Source organism: Elephas maximus, chromosome 17 (genome assembly GCF_024166365.1).
Source record: "Elephas maximus indicus isolate mEleMax1 chromosome 17, mEleMax1 primary haplotype, whole genome shotgun sequence".
Classification (NCBI taxonomy): Eukaryota; Metazoa; Chordata; class Mammalia; order Proboscidea; family Elephantidae; genus Elephas; species Elephas maximus.
In genome coordinates this window covers 37,306,585-37,324,760 of record NC_064835.1, presented here as the reverse complement: position 1 = coordinate 37,324,760, position 18,176 = coordinate 37,306,585, and the positions used below count along the sequence as shown (strand labels likewise).

The 18,176-nt window shown below is 43.6% G+C and overlaps 1 protein-coding gene across 5 annotated transcripts in view; it reads left to right on the top strand.

Annotated features, from left to right (window-relative positions):
• OPCML (opioid binding protein/cell adhesion molecule like) overlaps window positions 1-17,855 on the top strand; it is a 1,635,517-nt gene extending 1,617,662 nt beyond the window's left edge. For 4 of the 5 annotated variants that reach the window (XM_049856264.1, XM_049856263.1, XM_049856262.1 and 1 more), the window contains 2 exons: window positions 156-307; window positions 17,671-17,855. In XM_049856264.1, coding sequence (XP_049712221.1) covers window positions 156-307; window positions 17,671-17,771 — 253 coding nt within the window. In that variant the 3' untranslated portion in view covers window positions 17,772-17,855. Of the gene's footprint in view, window positions 1-155; window positions 308-15,052; window positions 15,364-17,670 lie in introns of those variants that run through there. The other variant, XM_049856265.1, reaches the window with a different exon arrangement.
• Window positions 17,856-18,176: the final 321 nt, after the last annotated feature.

Sequence of the window (18,176 nt, the reverse complement as noted above, 5' to 3'; positions counted from 1 at the left end):
AGAGGGACTGGGTTAGTTAAAAAGAACTGGTTTTGTGAGGAGGAGGGCCTTCTTGTGTGGCTGATTTATAGTATCTTTGAGCTCTCTCAGCCACGTAGTCTATTGCTTTAGTCAACTTTGTAAAACCAGACCAGCAATACCTCATCTGTTTGCAGGTTAGCCACTGGCCTGGATGGAGTGAGGATTGAGAACAAAGGCCACATATCCACTCTGACTTTCTTCAATGTTTCAGAAAAGGATTATGGGAACTACACATGTGTAGCCATGAACAAACTTGGGAACACCAATGCCAGCATCTCATTGTATGGTGAGTCCAGGAAGCCTGGATACAGTAGGCTCAGCCAAATGGGGGAGCTTAAAGGGCTTGAGAGGGAGGAAGCCATAATCAGCTTGGCCTATGTTCATCCACACTGCCTCAACCCACCACCTTAAAAGGCCACTCCCTGTCATTTATCACAGCATGTGATACAGCAATGTTTATAAGGTAATCAGCATCACCTGTGTTACTGAAAGGCAAGTTTTGGACCTTACTAAAGCAGGAACCCATATTCTATCCTAGTTGTATGGTGTTTGCCATAAAGAAGATAGAACCATGGGGTAGTTCAATTGTAATACTATCTAAAGGTCTGAGGGAATACATTAGATGTAATTTTAAGAGTATGATCCTAGGTTTTATATTTATAGTTTTGAACAAAGTCATCTGCTGCCATTGTGATCTCCATGTCATGTTCCTATGAACTGGAATGGAGCAGAAGTCTGAGCCCTCATTGAAACGACTATTCTCTCCACAATTGGAGCATCTAACACTTCTCTGGAGGTCTTTTCCTCCCACGTGGATGGAGAGGTCTCCAGAGCCATGACTGGCCTTCATAGAAGCCCTTATCTTCCCTTCACTCCATCTTACCAGTTCTGTGCCCATCTGCTTGTGCAACATTTCACACCATGGGCCATGGCCAGCTTTCTGTGATATTTATGTGTGTATGTATCTGCTTATTTGTTGAGGCTTGGTTGGAGGGAAGTGTCTGATGAGTTGGATAAAGAGGTATCCATTTTCCATGTACATCTCAGACCCTGATCAAGCTTTCAGCATGGACATTTACTAAACGTTGTCCACCAACCATCTGAAATGTGTGATCTATGTTTTTTGTTTCCTCTCTGCATTGTGTGTGCATTGTGCTGTGTGTGTCTTAGAAATAAGCCCCTCATCAGCAGTGGCAGGTGGGTACAGCATGTTCCTTCCCTCAGTCTGCCTGCCTGAATGCCTATGCATTTGAATTGAAGCATACTTGAAAGATGGGCTTGCCTGTTCTACCTCCCTGACATATATCTCCTTAGAGAATAGATTTTGAGGGGTTAAACCCATTGTCGTGGAGTCAATTCCGACTCATAGAGGCTCTGTAGGACAGAGTAGAACTGCCCGATATGGTTTCCAAGGAAGATCTGGTGGACTCAAACTGCTGACCCTTTGGTTAGCAGCCATAGTTCTTAACCACTGTGCCACCAGGGCTCCTTCAAGGGGTCAGGTTTGCACAATTTAAGTAACAAACACATAGAATCTGATGGTTTTGACATGTACACATATGAAATACCATAATAGGCTTTAGGGGAAGGGTTTGTGCCACCAAAACAATAAGCTTCCACTTGGTCACTTTAAAGGGGTGAATACTCTGCTCTTTCTGCACACAGCAGCATCAAGAGGAACTTAGCCCAGAGATCAAATACAGTACTAGATGATTGCCTCCTTGGGGACGTCACCCTAGCATGATGTTTTATTCTTTTAGCCTGAGGCAAAGAGGACTTATAACATTGTTCTAAAAACTTTATTTTAAACTAAAAGTAGTTTGGAACATCATTCATCATAGCAATATCAACCACTTACCTCACATTTACTGGTATCTAGGCACCATTTACATATATACTTTTTTATTCTTTAGGCACCATTTACCAATACCTATTATGGTTTTTTTTTTTTTTTATGGTACTTCATGTGTGTACACACCAAAACCATCAGATTCCACGTTTACTGGTATCTAGGCATCATTTGGAAACCCCAGTGACGTAGTGGTTAAGTACTACAGCTGCTAACCAAGACCCCAGTGACGTAGTGGTTAAGTACTACAGCTGCTAACCAAGAGGTCGGCAGTTCGAATCCTCCAGGCATGCCTTGGAAAGTCTATGGGGCAGTTCTACTTTGTCTTGTAGGCTTGCTATGAGTGAGAATCGACTCGATGTCAGTGGGTTTTTTTTTTTTTAGGCACCATTTAGTGCCTTAGTTATTAACCTCTTTGCGGTTAGGGTATTAACCCCATTTTACAGATGAGGAAAAGGAGGTCCAAAGAGATTGAGTGACACTCAGTGCACGCAGCTAATGAAAAGCCACTGGATGAGACCAGAATTGGTCCCTTTCACCAGGTTTACCCAGAAGATAAACAGAGTGACACACACACGTACATACACACAATCCCATGTTCACTGAGACATTTAGATGAAGCACGAGCTGGTGGCAGCTCTGCTTCCACACTTGGAATTCTCACAGCCCTACTTTCTTACAGTGTCAATCTCAGTCACATGGAGTGGTAACATTTGAATTTTCCAGACCTGGCATCAGCTTCCACAGCTCTGGGTTCAAAACAATCTTAGATCACTAGCCCTGCTTCCATCTTTCGCATGAATGTCCATCTCTTGGTCTAGATAAAATGGAGGGCAAGTGTGGGAAGGGGTGCCACTCTGCCTCCGACCCTGCTATCACACCTCTGTTAGTTTGTTTGCTAATAGCAGGAAATATGATCAATAGAAAGAGCCTAAGATTGGCATCCAGACATCCTGTGTTCTTGCTCTCTCTGTGACTACAGAAACAGGCATGCCAGAAACAACAGGAGAAAATGTAGATCACCATATAGACTCACATCCCAATCCAGTTACACCCAGCCATGTGAGTTTGGGCAAGTCACTTAACCTTGCTGAGCCTTGGTTTCCTCAAGTATGCGGTTCAGTATTAAAATCTCTCTTAAAATACTGGTGAGAGGATTAAATAATATCATTATCTATATGAAAAAAAATATAGAACCCCATAAAAACTACATTTAGGTGTAGGACTTTGACAAGACACGAAAACTACAGGCCTTGGTTTACTCGGCTAAACTTGGGATAATAACCCCTGGCCTGCTGTCTTAAGAGTATAAGTATTAAATAGGCATAAGATAATATTCATCAAAGTGGCATAACAAACTGAAAATTGTTGTATAAGTGCAAGGTATTGTGATTACTACTGGCCTCTGCCAACCCTTCGTGTGACACTGCCCTTTCTATCACTGCCTCCCTTGACACAGCTGCCAGAATGATTGCTCAGCTGGACTTCTGCTTGCCATTCCTCCAGTCTCATGTGCCCCCTTGCTATAGCACCCACTAATCCCTGTCACTTATCCAGTCTTGCTTTCCCCAGTTGGTGTCCACCACCTTTCAGATCTCAGTCCAAGACTTGCTTCCTCAGGGAAGCTTTCTCTGACCTCCCTGACAAGATCTGCTTCCCACTAAACATCCTTCTACACCCTGCCTCTGACTTGGTTGAACTCAACCTGGCATTCATTCAGCAAATAGACATTGAGAGCCTACTCAGAGCCAAGTGATAAGGATGCAACAGTGACTCAATAGACAGATTCCTTGTTTCTAGTTTCAATGTCATTTTTATTTCTTCCACTACAGCCCATAAGCTCCACAAATATAGGTCCATGTCTGCTTTGCTCACTGACCCATGGAATGTAGCACAGGTATCCATACATAGTAGCTGGTCCAGAACATTCTGTTGGACTAGGGGTTCAGCTGTCAGGAATTCAAATGCTATAGAAGAGAGTACGGGCTGTTATCTGTCAGCCTTTCAGAGGCCAGGCTCTGCTCCTGGCCCTTTCTTTGGCTTTAGGGAAGTCAGTCCCACTGGGCCTTGGCTTTTTTTTTAATCAGTGAAAATATTTTGAATAAGAAGTCTTCTGTGGTCTCTGATGCTGTGACTGAATGGCAGTAGTTTCAGTGAAATAAATGTGGACAGAGTTGAGTGTGTTGTCCAGTTGGCAAACCTTTTTCTGCCATCTATGAAAGCTCCTTGAGTCCTCAATGTTCCCATAGGCATGGTTAGTTATAAGCAACCACTCACTACGCACAGGATACTAGACTAAGTGTTTTACCTGGTTTTTCTCGTTTAACAACTCTATGCAAGAAGTGCTGTGCTTATCCCAATTTTATAGATGAGGAAATTGAGAGGGCATGCAGATTATTCAAACTAGCCTGTAAGTGCTTGAGCTTGGATTTGAGCCTATGCACTTGTGTCCCAGGGCCTCATGCCTTTGCTACCATTTCAAGACAACCATCTCAATCCAACTCACTGTACTTGACAACTCCATCACAGATGTTGGTAAATGACCTCCTGATAGAACCCCTTATAAACAATTAGCCTACTTGTACCCATTTCTCAGACATCTCCCTTCTTTAACTTCTATTTAACTCTGAACTCATTTGTTAAAGGACAGGTTTCGATTTTACAACCCATATACTCATATACACGTACTTGCGCACACACACACACTCTGTCCCCAGGCATGTATTCATGGACTGTAAGTTTGTTTTTGAGAAAATCCTTTGTTTTTGCACCTGTGAACCCATCACAACATGCACACACAGTAGGCCTCTCACACATACTTCCTTCAAATATTTCCATACCTACATCCAAGGAACAAAGGAAAATAGGATAAAAGAAATTCAAAGGAAATCAGAAGACTAGGGAGACAATGAATTGGTGAGTGGGTTGGAACAGGAAATGATTAGAAAAATGAGAAACAACATAGGTGGGTGGCTGATCAGCAAAGATGAGTCAGTAGTTGGCATTTAATGTGAAATGCTCAGCCCACCAGATGCCCCTTTCTGGAACTATCACCTCACAAAGCCACAAACACAAGGCAGACCCCTTAGACTGAGTGCCATTTCAGACTGCCTGCTTTGCTTAGCACCCATGACTACAGGCACTGGACAGGCAGCACAATATAGAGGAGAGGCCTGTTCTAAGAGCTAGAACTGGGTCCTAGTCCCAGCTCCAACACACACAGGCTATGAATCTCTTTATTCCTCAGATGTAAAACAGGGCAGGATGGACTTTCAGCTTACCTCCAGTTTCCAAAGTCTCTGTTTTGAATTTAGATAACAGGGTAAGGGATAGCGGTCTCCAAAGCTATAGCCTTTAACCTTGAAAATGGTGTCAAGTGCCCTAAGCTACTGAAGGGAATCTTGCTCCAAATACATGTAATTTTATTGAATGGACACAGTCATTTGAAGCTCACCTGGAGCCCCGGCACCTTTAAGTCCCTCCAGGCCTTGTGCAGCAGGAGGGTGGCCAGTTCAGGAGGCGGCCCCCTGGCTCAGCCTGCTGGCCATAGCTTGGCCTCTCGTGAAGCCATTCACTTTCTATCAACTTGTCAACCCACTTTGCTTCCCCTGGGCCTGAGGAAGAGGCCCATCTCCCCGTCTTTAAAGTACAAAGAGGAGAGATTCTGGACTTGACAACATCCGATGTTGCAGAGTCTGGTGCTCTTAATGAGGCATATAAATGTCTGGATTACTCAAACTGGCAGGGGAGAGGGACTATGAACGAAAACAAAGCCAGAAAGGAGGGAGAATGCTGTAGAGAGAAAAACAGATTTCTCACATTCTAGTTGTGAAATTGTAGTGACACAAATTAGTCACATTCAAAGTTAAGTATCAGGAATAGGGGACAATGCATAGCCATGTTGTCACTGTAGATGAAAATAGCAAAGCACTCAGGTTAAATTGGGATCTGGGCCCTGGATTTTTCCCACAAGGAGGGCCTTAGCTCCCTCAGAGCAGCCATGACCACAGCCTTGTTCAGCGGCTCCTGGTAGCCAGGAAAACTGAGTGTATATCTTCTGCTACTGGCCACACATTCTGAATAAACATACATGTTAGCCTGGCTTTACGCATTAGACTCTTCAACTGGACCCTGCACAGGTGACTCCTCTTACCTCCACCCTTTCCTGACCTTCCTCCACCAAGTACACTTACTGAACCTGCTGGGCAGAGCACCCAGAGCCCTTGCCTTACAGCTCGCCCCCCCCACCCCCCCCACTCCCCACCTCTAGCCTTCTCTCCATTCCTTTATTAAGGTCTCCTAACAACCACGCGCCTCCCCAGGTATATCGAAGCCGGAAGGGAGAGATGGGCACAGAGATGGGCACAGAGATGGGCACAGAGACGTGAGGATTCTTTTAAAACTCCCAGTGGTCTGCCCTCCATATACTAGCTCATATCCTTCCTTCCCTTCATCTCCAGGCCTCTCGAAAGGGAGAACCAGCGTTCACAGTCTCTGCTCCCCAGCCCCATCCACATCTTGGTCTACCATAGCATGTATCCCCCGGCATCCCAGCCTCCTCTTAGCTCCAGACCAGGTGATCTTTCTGCCACATTTGGCCCGCATGAGCCCATTTCTGGTTTCTGTGAATTGGGTGACTTTCCTCTTGTATTTCTTTCTCCATCTGCTCATAGGTCCTCTACCACCTGCCCCATATGTCGGCTCAGGGGTAGAAGGACAAGTAAGAGGAGAAGAAGTCTTCTGTGCCTTCAAGCACCTTGTAGAGCATTATTTCTTAGCCTGCATTAGACTCACTTTGTGTGCTTTAAAAATGCAGATTCATGGACCTTACCCTAGACTCAATCAGAACCTCCAGGGAAGATTCTGGAATGTGCTTGTCAAGCAAGCTGTCCAGGTGAACCTGACCACACTGAGGATGGATGGCCTCTGAGCAGCTTGTGGTAGCTACCAGGCTCCACCTCTCAGTGTTCTCCTGAATTCTGAGCTACAAACCCCCTCTATCAGAGTGCTCCCCAGGACCTTCAGACTCAATCTTTACCTCCCGGCACCTCTCCAGAAAACTTGTCTTTCCATACACACATGCTCACTAGAGTCTTGGCAGTCATTTGCAGTGCATCCATTAGTCAGTGAACCCTACCAGCCACAGACTCCACTTCCCAGTCTCACTGACACCATGGCATGTGTCTCACCTGGACAATAATGGGTCTCTTAACTAGTTTCCTTGTCTTGCTATCTTCTTCTCCAGTGTGTTTGCCACAGGAGGCCTAAGTGGCCCTCCTAAAACCCAGAATGGACTTGGTCCCATCCCTGCTGCAAACCTCTGCCTACCAGGAAACAGGAAACAATAACCAGGTTATTGTTGCTCCAAGATCAGTCCACCCTCAAAGCTTCAGAGTCCATAGCTACCTCCTGGCACTTACCAGGCTGTACCACTCATTCCCCAGGCACCAGACCCTACCCCACATCTAAGCTTTTTCTCATGCTGCTCTTTGTATGTACCTGTTTATTCATTGATTTATGCATTATATATTTGTTCAGTACCTGCTGCATGTCAGGAATTATACCAGGACTGAGGAACAAAGAGGAACAAAGGGTCCAACCTGGTACAAACAGGTAAATGGACAATTATGTAGAATATGAAAAGTATGACCCTAGAAGAATGAAAGCTACCTCATATTAAATATCAGCCAGACATAGGCTTAGGCACCTAAGAAGGCTCTGAGTAGGTACTGTTATTATTTCCATTTCATAAAGGAAGAACCTGGGGCTCAGAGAATTTAAATGACATGACTAAATTCTCACAGGTAGAAAGTGGCAATGTCTGTTCTGACACTCAAGTCTGTCTTTCAACTCACAGTAAACTATATGTCCCAGCATGATGTGAGATCACAAATGGGAGATTCTACTCTCTTCTCTGCCTGATAAAAGGTTATTTACTGTAAGTCAACATCATAAATCTCCTAAATTTGTAATGAATAAGAACCAAGATTAGCACAAAACAGGTTCCTATGAGGTGGAGTTCAGATAGACCTCTATGTTCCAAATTTTTCATTATTTCTGATACCAACTGTCTTGGTTATCTAGTGCTGCTTTAACAGAAATACCACAAGTGGATGGCTTTAACAAAGAGAAGTTCATTCTCTCAGAGTACAGTAGGCTAAAGTCTGAATTCAGGTGCCTGCTCCAGAGGAAGGCTTTCTCTCTCTGTTGGCTCTGGAAGAAGGTCCTTGTCATCCGTCTTCCCTTGGTCTGGAAGCATCTCAGCGCAGGAACGTAAGGTCCAAAGGATGCACTCTGCTCCCAGTGCTGCTTTCTTGGTGGCATAAGGTTCCCATGTCTCTCCACTTGCTTCTCTCTTTTATATCTCCAAAGAGATTAGCTTAAGACACTATTTAATCTCCTCAATATTACTGCCACTAATCCATTTTATTACATCACAGTGTTAGGATTTACAACACATAGGGAAATCACATCAGAAGATAAAATGGCAGACAATCATACAATCATACAAGGGAATCATGACTTAGTCAAGGTGACAGATAATTTGGGGGGAAATAATTCAATCCATGACACCAGCCATTCCCCCCAGGGCACTCTATCCTTCTCTGCTAGGTTCAGTAATTCATTGCAGTGACCACACAGAACTCACAGACCATGCTCACAGTCATGTAGTTTATTAGGGAAGTAACAGGCTGCAACTCTGGGTCAGAATGAACTTGGAAGTAACAGGAACAACTCAGGATGAGGATCAGAAAGCACAAAGTCAAAGTCTGGAAGGCTCCCCCAAAGTGGAGAACACATCCCCCCCTTCTTCAGTGCAGAACAACTTCCAAGCAAAACAGCTTTCTCAGCTACTGTCCATGCTAGCAGGCCTTTTTGTTGTATGAGCAGGCCTCTCTGCCATGCTAGCAAGCCCACTCCTCTGTGAAAGCAGGCCCTTTCCAGGGTGCATGCCCCATCTCCGCTGTGCAGGCCTCTCTGCCTTTAGCCTCCCTGGCATCAGCCTCTCTGCTGCTAGCTGGCCCAGCTCATAGCCAGCGTACCAACTTGCTCAGCTGTTGCTCTCCCAGCAGCAGATTTCTGCCATCACTATCAGATCTGCTACCTGGCCCCTTCTGGCCCTCTTGCTGCCGGCCTCTACCACTGCGTCCCTTCTGGGCCTCTTGCTGCTGGCTCTCTGGTGCTGAGCCTGTTCTAGGCCCCTTGCTGCTGGCTCTCTGCCACTGAGCCCTTTCTAGGCCTCTTGCCATCTTCAGTGTTACAGCCCTTGACCAGTGTACAGCCCTTTTAGGAAGTTTCCTTTCTTAACCTCTCTCTCCTCTCTCAAAATCTCTGTGGGTTGGCCACTTACATAAGCAAACACTTGGTCAATTTTAAATCATGACCTTCCCAGCAGGACCACACATGAACCGACAAACCTCTCAGTGGACCTCAAATTGCTCAATCCTATTGGGTGATTTTACATACCACCTTCCTGACTAGTAAACTGAACAACCCCGTTAAGGTGAATAAAATAGACCAGTAACAGTGCAGGCTGTGGCCCACAGCTAGACAAAAATTATCAAACCATTGATTGTTTATAGTTTACCCAGGAAATGTAAATCAATTCAGGTAATCCCCTGGGCAAAATCAACAAACCCTTTGGGGTCGAAAACAACCTGGGAGCAGCTCCATCCCCTCAAGTTGCTTTTCCAAAGAACCAAGGCAAAAGGCCACATAAAGGAACTCACTTCACCACACTTACCCTCCAATGCCCCACTCGACATTAGCCATCTGTAAAGCATTTTCAAAGCCCTCTGAAGAATTAATCACCTTATGTTTTCGGCTCTCATGGTTGCTTATGCTTTGGCTTGTGGGTATTTTTTTTTTTTTTTGGATTTTTCTCTGACCTTAGAATATACAACACTGTATCTTGTGATGGTTGTTGCCCAGTAAATGTTTGTTGAATTAATACATATATCTCCCAGTCAATGGGGACATCAGTTATAGCCTCTATATAGTTTGAAACTCTTCACTAACCAAAGAAAAACCACACATTCAAAAGGATTTGTAGTCCTATCCCCCAAGGAATCAAAATAGCTGTTTCTGACACTTTCCCTTGCATTCCAGCCTCCCAAATATGCGAATTCTAACTTGAAATTTAAGTTGGTTTATATTTTTTTCCCTGAGTCTTCCTTGTGAGGGAAACTATATCAAACATTCCAATTCGCTGTTAGGAAGATGTTCTTCACAAGTTTGTTTCTTGCAGAGACATCAAAAGCTGCACACATGTGTTCCTTTCCTGCTGATAACGTACATGATTTTTATTTTCCAAATCCACAATTTAAATCCAGGTGAAGGGGAGTGAGTCAGAGAGAGCTACCACTGCTTTTGGCTGATGGCAGCAGTGTAATCATTTGTATTTTACCCAACCTGCAAAATGTCAACATATTAGAAAAAATATGCAGACATTTCACATTCCGTTCCTGATGAGGCTCCTTGTCACTATCTCGCACCTCACCCTCCTCTGCCTGAATACTGACATCTGGCTATTAGCCTCAGCGTTTAGAATTTAACACTGAGCATACAGGGTGTGCTGATGTCAGCACAGACACGAGCTTATGGTTCAGCAAAGACTAAAGTCTCATCTCTTTCAGGATTGTGATGAGCTGATGGATTTGAATTAACTTCTAATATTAACTTCTTAAGCTCTTTTGTCTTTGTGGTAAGCACAAAGCAGGGAGTATTAAAGAGAACAAAACAAAGATGGCTACCGTTCTTGCCGCTTTATTCACTGCCTTAGCTGTGCTGCATGCCCGGCTAATCTTACTTGTAAAACAACACAGTGCCATGTTTGCCACTGTTAATTATAGACAATGGAGGGACGGTTTCCTTTGAAGGGGAATGATGTGCTTTCATCAGCCAGCACTGCTGAAAATAGGCTTATGTTTCACCAACAGTGTAAAACATACATCCTCTAATTAGATTTCCTTGCTCCTCTTTTAATCACCAAGAACATCATTATCCTTTTGGTTCCTCATTAGGAAGGTCACACAGTTCATAATCATACTTATAAAACCTATCCAAATTTCAGAACAAAACTGTATCTTCTTAGGCTTCAGATATTTCATTGATCTCACCGTGCTATCACCAAGTTCAATTTGCCTCTGGGTTCTTTTTTGTTTTTTTTTTTTTAATGCCATCACCCTACCACCTGCCATTTTAGTAGAATTACAGCTATATAAGCTACCGTTGCTAAAGAACTGTGCCATATTTTCATTACAAATTTGGAAAGGAAAAGCGGTAGCACATTCCAATACCTTGATCACTTGTAATGAACACTCTGTTTTTAAGCTTCAAAATCTTTTATGAGGCAGGATCTCATCAGTAAGCTTATGTATGTTTCTGGGAGCTTTGTGCTGAGTTTGGATACTTTGATTCTCATCGCCTGCCACTCAAGAGGGAACTCAGCCACCCCTGAGTGCTGCCACTTCTTATGGTTCCCGGAGCGCTAGGCTTGAAGTCCCCAGCTCTTATTTTTCAGGCATACCCTAATGTATTTTAAGGCTTCAATCAAATTTTCTATTTAAAAATCTAGTGTTTAGTATACTCCATTTACAAAAATAAATAGTCTCTCAAAAGCAGACTTTATTTTCATTTATTTTTTTATAATTCTTTGTTGTCTTACCCCTGAAGAGCTTTGTGTCTGGCCATATAATCCTCCCTCTGGCCCACAGTACACGTACTGCTTGACCTGTATGCCGTTTTGCCATATCTGATGTGTATTTCAATCATTTCTGTCCGTTCCTTCTGTATGCTGAAGACTAGCTTATTTTTCTCTGCACATCTATCCCCAAGGTATTTTGTTGTTACTGTTGTCATCATCCCCAATTTGTTCCGGGTCTTTGCATGATCATTTTTACTTTTCAAAGATGCTCAACTTAATCCATGAAGGAGCCAACTGATTTTTAGCATTGACAAGGGTGAAAGAGAGGGAACTGGAATAAGGAGAAAGACATGATCACGTGTCCTTTTAATTTGTCCCTGAAAAATGTTTGATTAAACCTGATATTTGTAACAACCATTCTAATTGATTTGAATAATTGTTAACTTTAAATGTAGAAAGATTCCTCAAATGTGGCATTTGCTCAGAGAAAGAGTTGGGATTCTGAATACACTCTCTTACAATGACTGGCCTTCCTTATGTAGCTTTTGTCTGTGCTTAGCAGTCACCCAGCTCTTTCCTTGAGGGACTGGCTCCCTTGTTCAGTAGCCAAGTTTGCTGTTCAGCTGTTTTTTGTCAATTATCTTGGAGCACCTGGCACTCCAGAGGGTCTCTTTATTTAAAGCAGGATCCCCACAAAAGATGCTATTTTAGGGATCATCAATTATTGTCCTGTTTCTAATTCAGCTACCATTTACTCAACCCTTACTATCCACTCAGTGATTTTACACATCACCTTGACTAATCCTCACCCTCCCCCAATTTAATAGACCAAGAAACTGTTTCAGAGAAACTGACAGTCTTGTCCAGGGTCACCCTGCTAGTGAGTAGCAGAGGCAGAATTCAAATTCAGTTCTCTCTGACTCTTAAATTCAATCTATCCAACAGGCAGGGCATTCCTGAGTTAAACTATACAAAAGGTAGGACATTCCTGAGATGAAAGAGATGACGAGTTACCTGTTCCACATGGCTTTCTTCCCAGAGTCGGTGAGAAGAATTGTTTGATTGCTTGATTTAATTACAGAGACTAGGACAGAGGATATGCTAGTTCTATACTGGAGTATAAGCTCTTTGAACATAGACTGTGCTCATCTTTCTCTCTAAAAACAGAGTCAGGCACATGGTACCAAAAACCAAACCAAACCCACCGCCATCGAGTTGATGCCGACTCACAGCGAAACTATAGGACAGAGTAGAACTACCCCATAGGGTTTCCAAGGCTGAAACCTTCACCAAAGCAGACTGCCACATCTTTCTCTCTGTGGAGCGACTGGTGGATTCCAACTGTCGACTTTTTGGTTAGCAGCCAAGTGCTTAACCACTTCACCACCAGGGCTCCTAATCACATGATAGGTAGCCATTAAATATCTGTTGAGAGTATGACTGTGACTACCATGAGGCCAACTGAGGGGCTCGTTTCCTTTGCAGGAAAGACTCCTTTGCCCTCAGACCTTACCTACGGAGCTTGGCTTTGTCACTCTCCAACACCCTGCTTAGTGTCCCTATCTTTCCTGGCCATCATGGCAAATGACCTCTCTCAGCAGCAAACAACTGAACTTTAAACTATCCCACCTCCTCACCCTCTCAGCTACCAAAACCTGTCCCCAGGTTCAAAGTATTTGGAAAATATCTAAATAAGTCAATATTAGCCTCAACTAAGAAATGTGAGGCTAGGAGAGGAAAGTGCCTGGAACTGACTATCATAGCAGCCGTTATGATCACATGATTACTTTGTACTGGTCACTGTGCTAATCCCTTTACATATATTCTCTCATTTAAACTTCCAAATATCCCTGTGAAAAGTTGGTAGTATTATTCCTATTTCCAATGAGAAAACTTAAAGTATCTTGTCTAAGATCATGCAGCTGGCAAGCTGCAAAGCAGGACTTAAACCCAAATTGGTGTGCCTCCAAAGTTGCCAGGATTACTTCCATCTTAATTGTGGTCAGGATCTTTAGGGCCTCAAAGTCAGGGCAGCATGCCTTAGAGGCAGGATTGCATTGAACACGTCTCCTTGGTCTCTAGAGATGTCTGCTCCAGAGAAGCCTGCTCCTCAGTTTTTCTTTCAGCCCCACCTTGCTTCAAACTCTTATCCTTTATCCAGGTACATTTGAGGGCCAGTTTTCTGTAGGTGGGCGTGTAACTGAAAATCCATCTTACATTTCCAAATCCTGGATTCTAGGTTTGAGATGTAAACTAACTTTCTACCCATTTCTGTTAAAAAAATAAAAAGAGTAAAACACCATTTATAGTCCTGACATTGTTTATTGAAATTATAACTAGTATCACCTTAGGTACCAGTAACTGGAGAAGTCTATGCAGTTCTTACCTGAAGGTACCACAGTATAGGAAAATCATGCTCAACCTGACATCTGAAGACTTGTGTTAAAGCTTTAATGCTGCCACTCCTCAGCTAAGGGTAGAGTTTCTTCAATACCATGTTCTCACCTCTACGTGAATACAGCCTATAACACACGGTGGCTCTGTAGATTCATTGAGGCAACATTTGCAAAGGTTCGTACTAGCATAAGGGAACGAACATGAGCCTAAGTGGTCACGGGGCCACACCAATTAGCCTAAACAGCAACAATCTGTCTTCTTCCGCAATAAGGCACAAAAAAAAGGTTTTCCTACGTCATAGTAGCCTGAGCATACAGAAGCCCAGATGAAACAGACCCAATTCATACATTCTCTTCCTCATTTCCAGTCAAATCAGGATTACTGTAAAGATGCAACGAAATGATCAACTCATGACTGTTGGCCTTGGTCTCACACTCCTGCAGCCTACTCTTCTCCTGCTCCAAGCAAAGCCCAAGAGTCTTCTTATACCACCCCTACTGTACTGTTTTTTGATGGGTTCCTTCGTCATCTTTATTTCTAGCCACAAGAACATAGGGCCATAAACAAAACCAGTGAAAAGCAAGCAGGGTACAATCCCAGAGAAAGCAAAATTGATTACAGTCAAGAGAGCAAAAGCTCTGTTTTAGATGTTTTTTTGGCTCAGTTACCAAAGCTCAAATGTGCCCAGGATCTGAACGAGAAAAGCCGTGCTAGTTTTAATCTATATCACAGTGTATTAAATTAACTCCCTGGCTGGAATAGCCTATTTCGTATAGACTGATTGACCAAAAGCACTTTGGCAGTAAATAGCCATATCATCTGATATTATAAGGCAGGTGCATATCACACGTGCTAAAGAACAAAACTTGCTGAAGCCATATAGAAAATGGGACCCAAACAGGGACACTTGAGTGGGTAGGAATGCTTGGTGCCCTCCTGCTGTCTCAGGGGGAGATGGCATGCAGGTGTGCAAAAACTCCGAGTGGTAATGGTTTTGTACTGTCTTGGGAAGGCTGTCTGGCTGTTCACCAGTTATCCCTCTTAGCACCAGATGTGGTTTCCGTTCATGCAGTATCTCAGAATACTAACAGGAGAAAGGTCTTAGAAATCATCAAACCTAATCTTTGCTCATCTTGCAGGTGGAATATCCAAGGCCCAGAGAGGGGTGTAACTCAGGTAGGAGCAGCAGAGTCACGGATAGAAATCAGGTCTCCAGATTGCCAGTCCACTGTTCTCTCACTGTGTGAACAACATGCACAAATGCTTCTTTTCTTTAGAGGGAGGAGACTGTAATAACCAAGGGCACACACTCTGGAGCACAGCACTTCAGTTCTAATCCAGCTCCAGGTGTATGTGTTGTGTGACCACAGGTGAGCTACTTACCTGCTCTGTTCTTCAGTGTCACCACTAATACATTGGAAATGATAATAGTATCTAGCCCACAGGGTTGATGTGAAGATTAAATGAGTTAATGTACCTTAGCATTTGGTATCATGCTTGCCATGCAGAAAACATAATGCAAATGTTTGCCATCATTATCATCCTAAGCAAGTTTGTGTATCTACTAAGTCAGTGTCATGGTCTTTGGAACACAGGGCTGAAGCTGAATTGTGGCTGGAAACCATCCAGCTGATCAGCACAGAACATCTCATAGCCATTGATGTTTGTGCTCAGCCATACACTGCCAGAAACACCCATTTCTCTTTATGACTCTGTCTCCTTATCTCTCCATACTTCACACTTTTAAGATTTTCTTCCCTTACATATATTTTCCTCCCCTCCTTTCTTTAGTTATATCTGATCTTGTACTGATAGCCTGTATTCACAGAAATACTAATTCCGCTGGCAAAACTTGAAAAAATATGATTCCTACACTAAAGACTTTTATGTCTCTAGAGAGGAGAGTATTAGAGCTTCAGTTATTCCTTAAGTTAATAGCAATATAATAAATTAGACTACTTTAATACATGCACATATATGCATGTATATACACATATATATAATTCGTCATGTGTATATAATATGTATCTACACACACATATACAAACACTTAAAAGCTATTTTTAAGAATCAAACAGGCCTTACAAATCTTCATTATTCATTTCTTTATGAACTCATTTAAAAATCAAACTCATTCAGATTTTGCAGAAGATAATTACACAATGTGGACAATAACCTTGTGCTTCAACTATGGGTATTTCCAACTCAGGACATTCTGTAGTCCAACATGGTTCCTTAGGATCTGTGTCTGGGCTGGTGTAGGCCCCAGAGCCAGGCTACTTTTCATACATATTTGAAGCCTACCATGGGAGCCATAGCACTACTCTAGACCAAGGATCCTGTCCTTGTCGGTAAATAGCCTCTAACAAAATGTATGGCAATATGAGCCAGGTCCTCAAGCAATCAAGTAAACTTAAGATTTTAGTTAATGAATACATTGTGTACATTGAAAATCAGAAGAAGAAAAATATCCATGTTGAAATTCCTGGAGTAGTGACTGTCTGACTCCTCATTGCTGGAGGGAGAGACCTATACATTTCCAAGCAAAAGATTAGCGTCTGCACCCTCCCTAAACGAGGCACAGGTCCACATCATTGGGTGGACGGCTGGCCAACTGACTTGGGTCCTGTACACACAGACCGCACACCACCTTGTTTTCACGGTAGCCATGGTTATTTAAATTGGGGCAGTGCACTCATAAGGAAGGCAGTGACATCCTGGTGTGAGGCAGAATGAGCAGCTCTGTCCCTGGGTTACTATTCTGATAGAAAGGCCTCATGTCCACTTTTCTTCTCTTGACTATAATCAACTTTACTTTCTCTGAGGCTGCACCCGGCTTGTTGCCCACTGATAAAAGTGATGAAGGAAACCAGAGGCAGAGTTAACCATTGATACATCTGTTCTGGGCTCTCTGAGCAGGCTAGGCAAATCACAATTCACATGACCTGTCTTTTGGAGGCTTGGTGCATAGGAAAGAGGGCGAGCACTCATGTTTCCATAGGCCTGTTTCACAGTAGGATGTGGGTGATCCATTAGGGATGTGCAGAAGGGCAAAGGAAAGAAGAAAGTAAAGGGAGGACTCCTTCAGGCAGAATCATTGTATGGCAGTTTGGACTGGGAGTGCACATGTGGAGAGGCATCAAGGACCGCTGAAGTAAACACAATCACTGTTGTTAAAATTCTCGAGGACACTTAGCCATTTTTTCTCAGCTGTTTCAGGAACAGCCTCTACAATACCTAAGTCACACATGCCAAGCTGAAAAAGTCTGCCACTTTAGAACCGAACCTCCTGCTGCTCACAAAATGTCTTTGCTCCTCTCCCTTCCACCTGCTTCTGACACTGTGGACCCTCTCTGCCCTCCTTGCCTGTCTTTTCCCCTCGTCCCTTTCTGTGCTGGGCACAATTTGAGGCACAATTCATGAACTAGCCACAAGATTCTGCCACTTTTGTCCCTGTCACCTGTCCCAACATTTTGGCCCACAACCTAAATGACGTCACTCAGTGTCCCCTTCTATCTTTTTAACCCAATCTTTCATATTAGGCTGTAGTGTTCAAGGCATACCAGCGATTTGCCCCCTAGGGTTTCTAAGTGCATTCCCTTGGGCACTTCCCATTGTCCCACCTGGAAGGGTGAGTGGTGCAGGGGTGGGAGATGGGGCAATGCTCACAGGGAAGCATGTCCGTGCATCTGCTTGTCAGTGGGTAATTGTGTGACCTTCGGTGATGCTAACGGCCTATCTCTTTCTCCCTGCACAGGGCCTGGAGCAGTCATTGACGGTGTAAACTCTGCCTCTAGAGCGCTGGCCTGTCTCTGGCTAGCAGGGACCCTCTTTGCCCACTTCTTCATCAAGTTTTGATAAGAAAGCATAGGTCCTCTGAGCAACACCTGCTTCTCCAACCACAGACTTTACTCTGCACTGTGGAGGGCAAACCAGTTTGGGCTGTTTCATTTGTTTCTGATCTTCTTTTGTTTTGTTTTTGTTTGTTTGTTTGACTTTTTTCCAGCTTCAATGAATGGGGTTGGGGGAGGGTGGGCAGGGTTTTACTACGTGTAGGATAATATCATTCATTGGTGCGTTCAAAAATGGAATCTGCTCCTGCTACCTTGGCCCTTCCCTTTCCTCTGCTTCTCTCTGCATCACCACCACTACCATCTCCATGCATACCAAACCATAAGTTCCATTTGGGCAAAAAACGTGCCTCATGATAAACACCCTGAAGACACAACTTGACTTATAGTGCACAGCAAGAGTTACATCTAT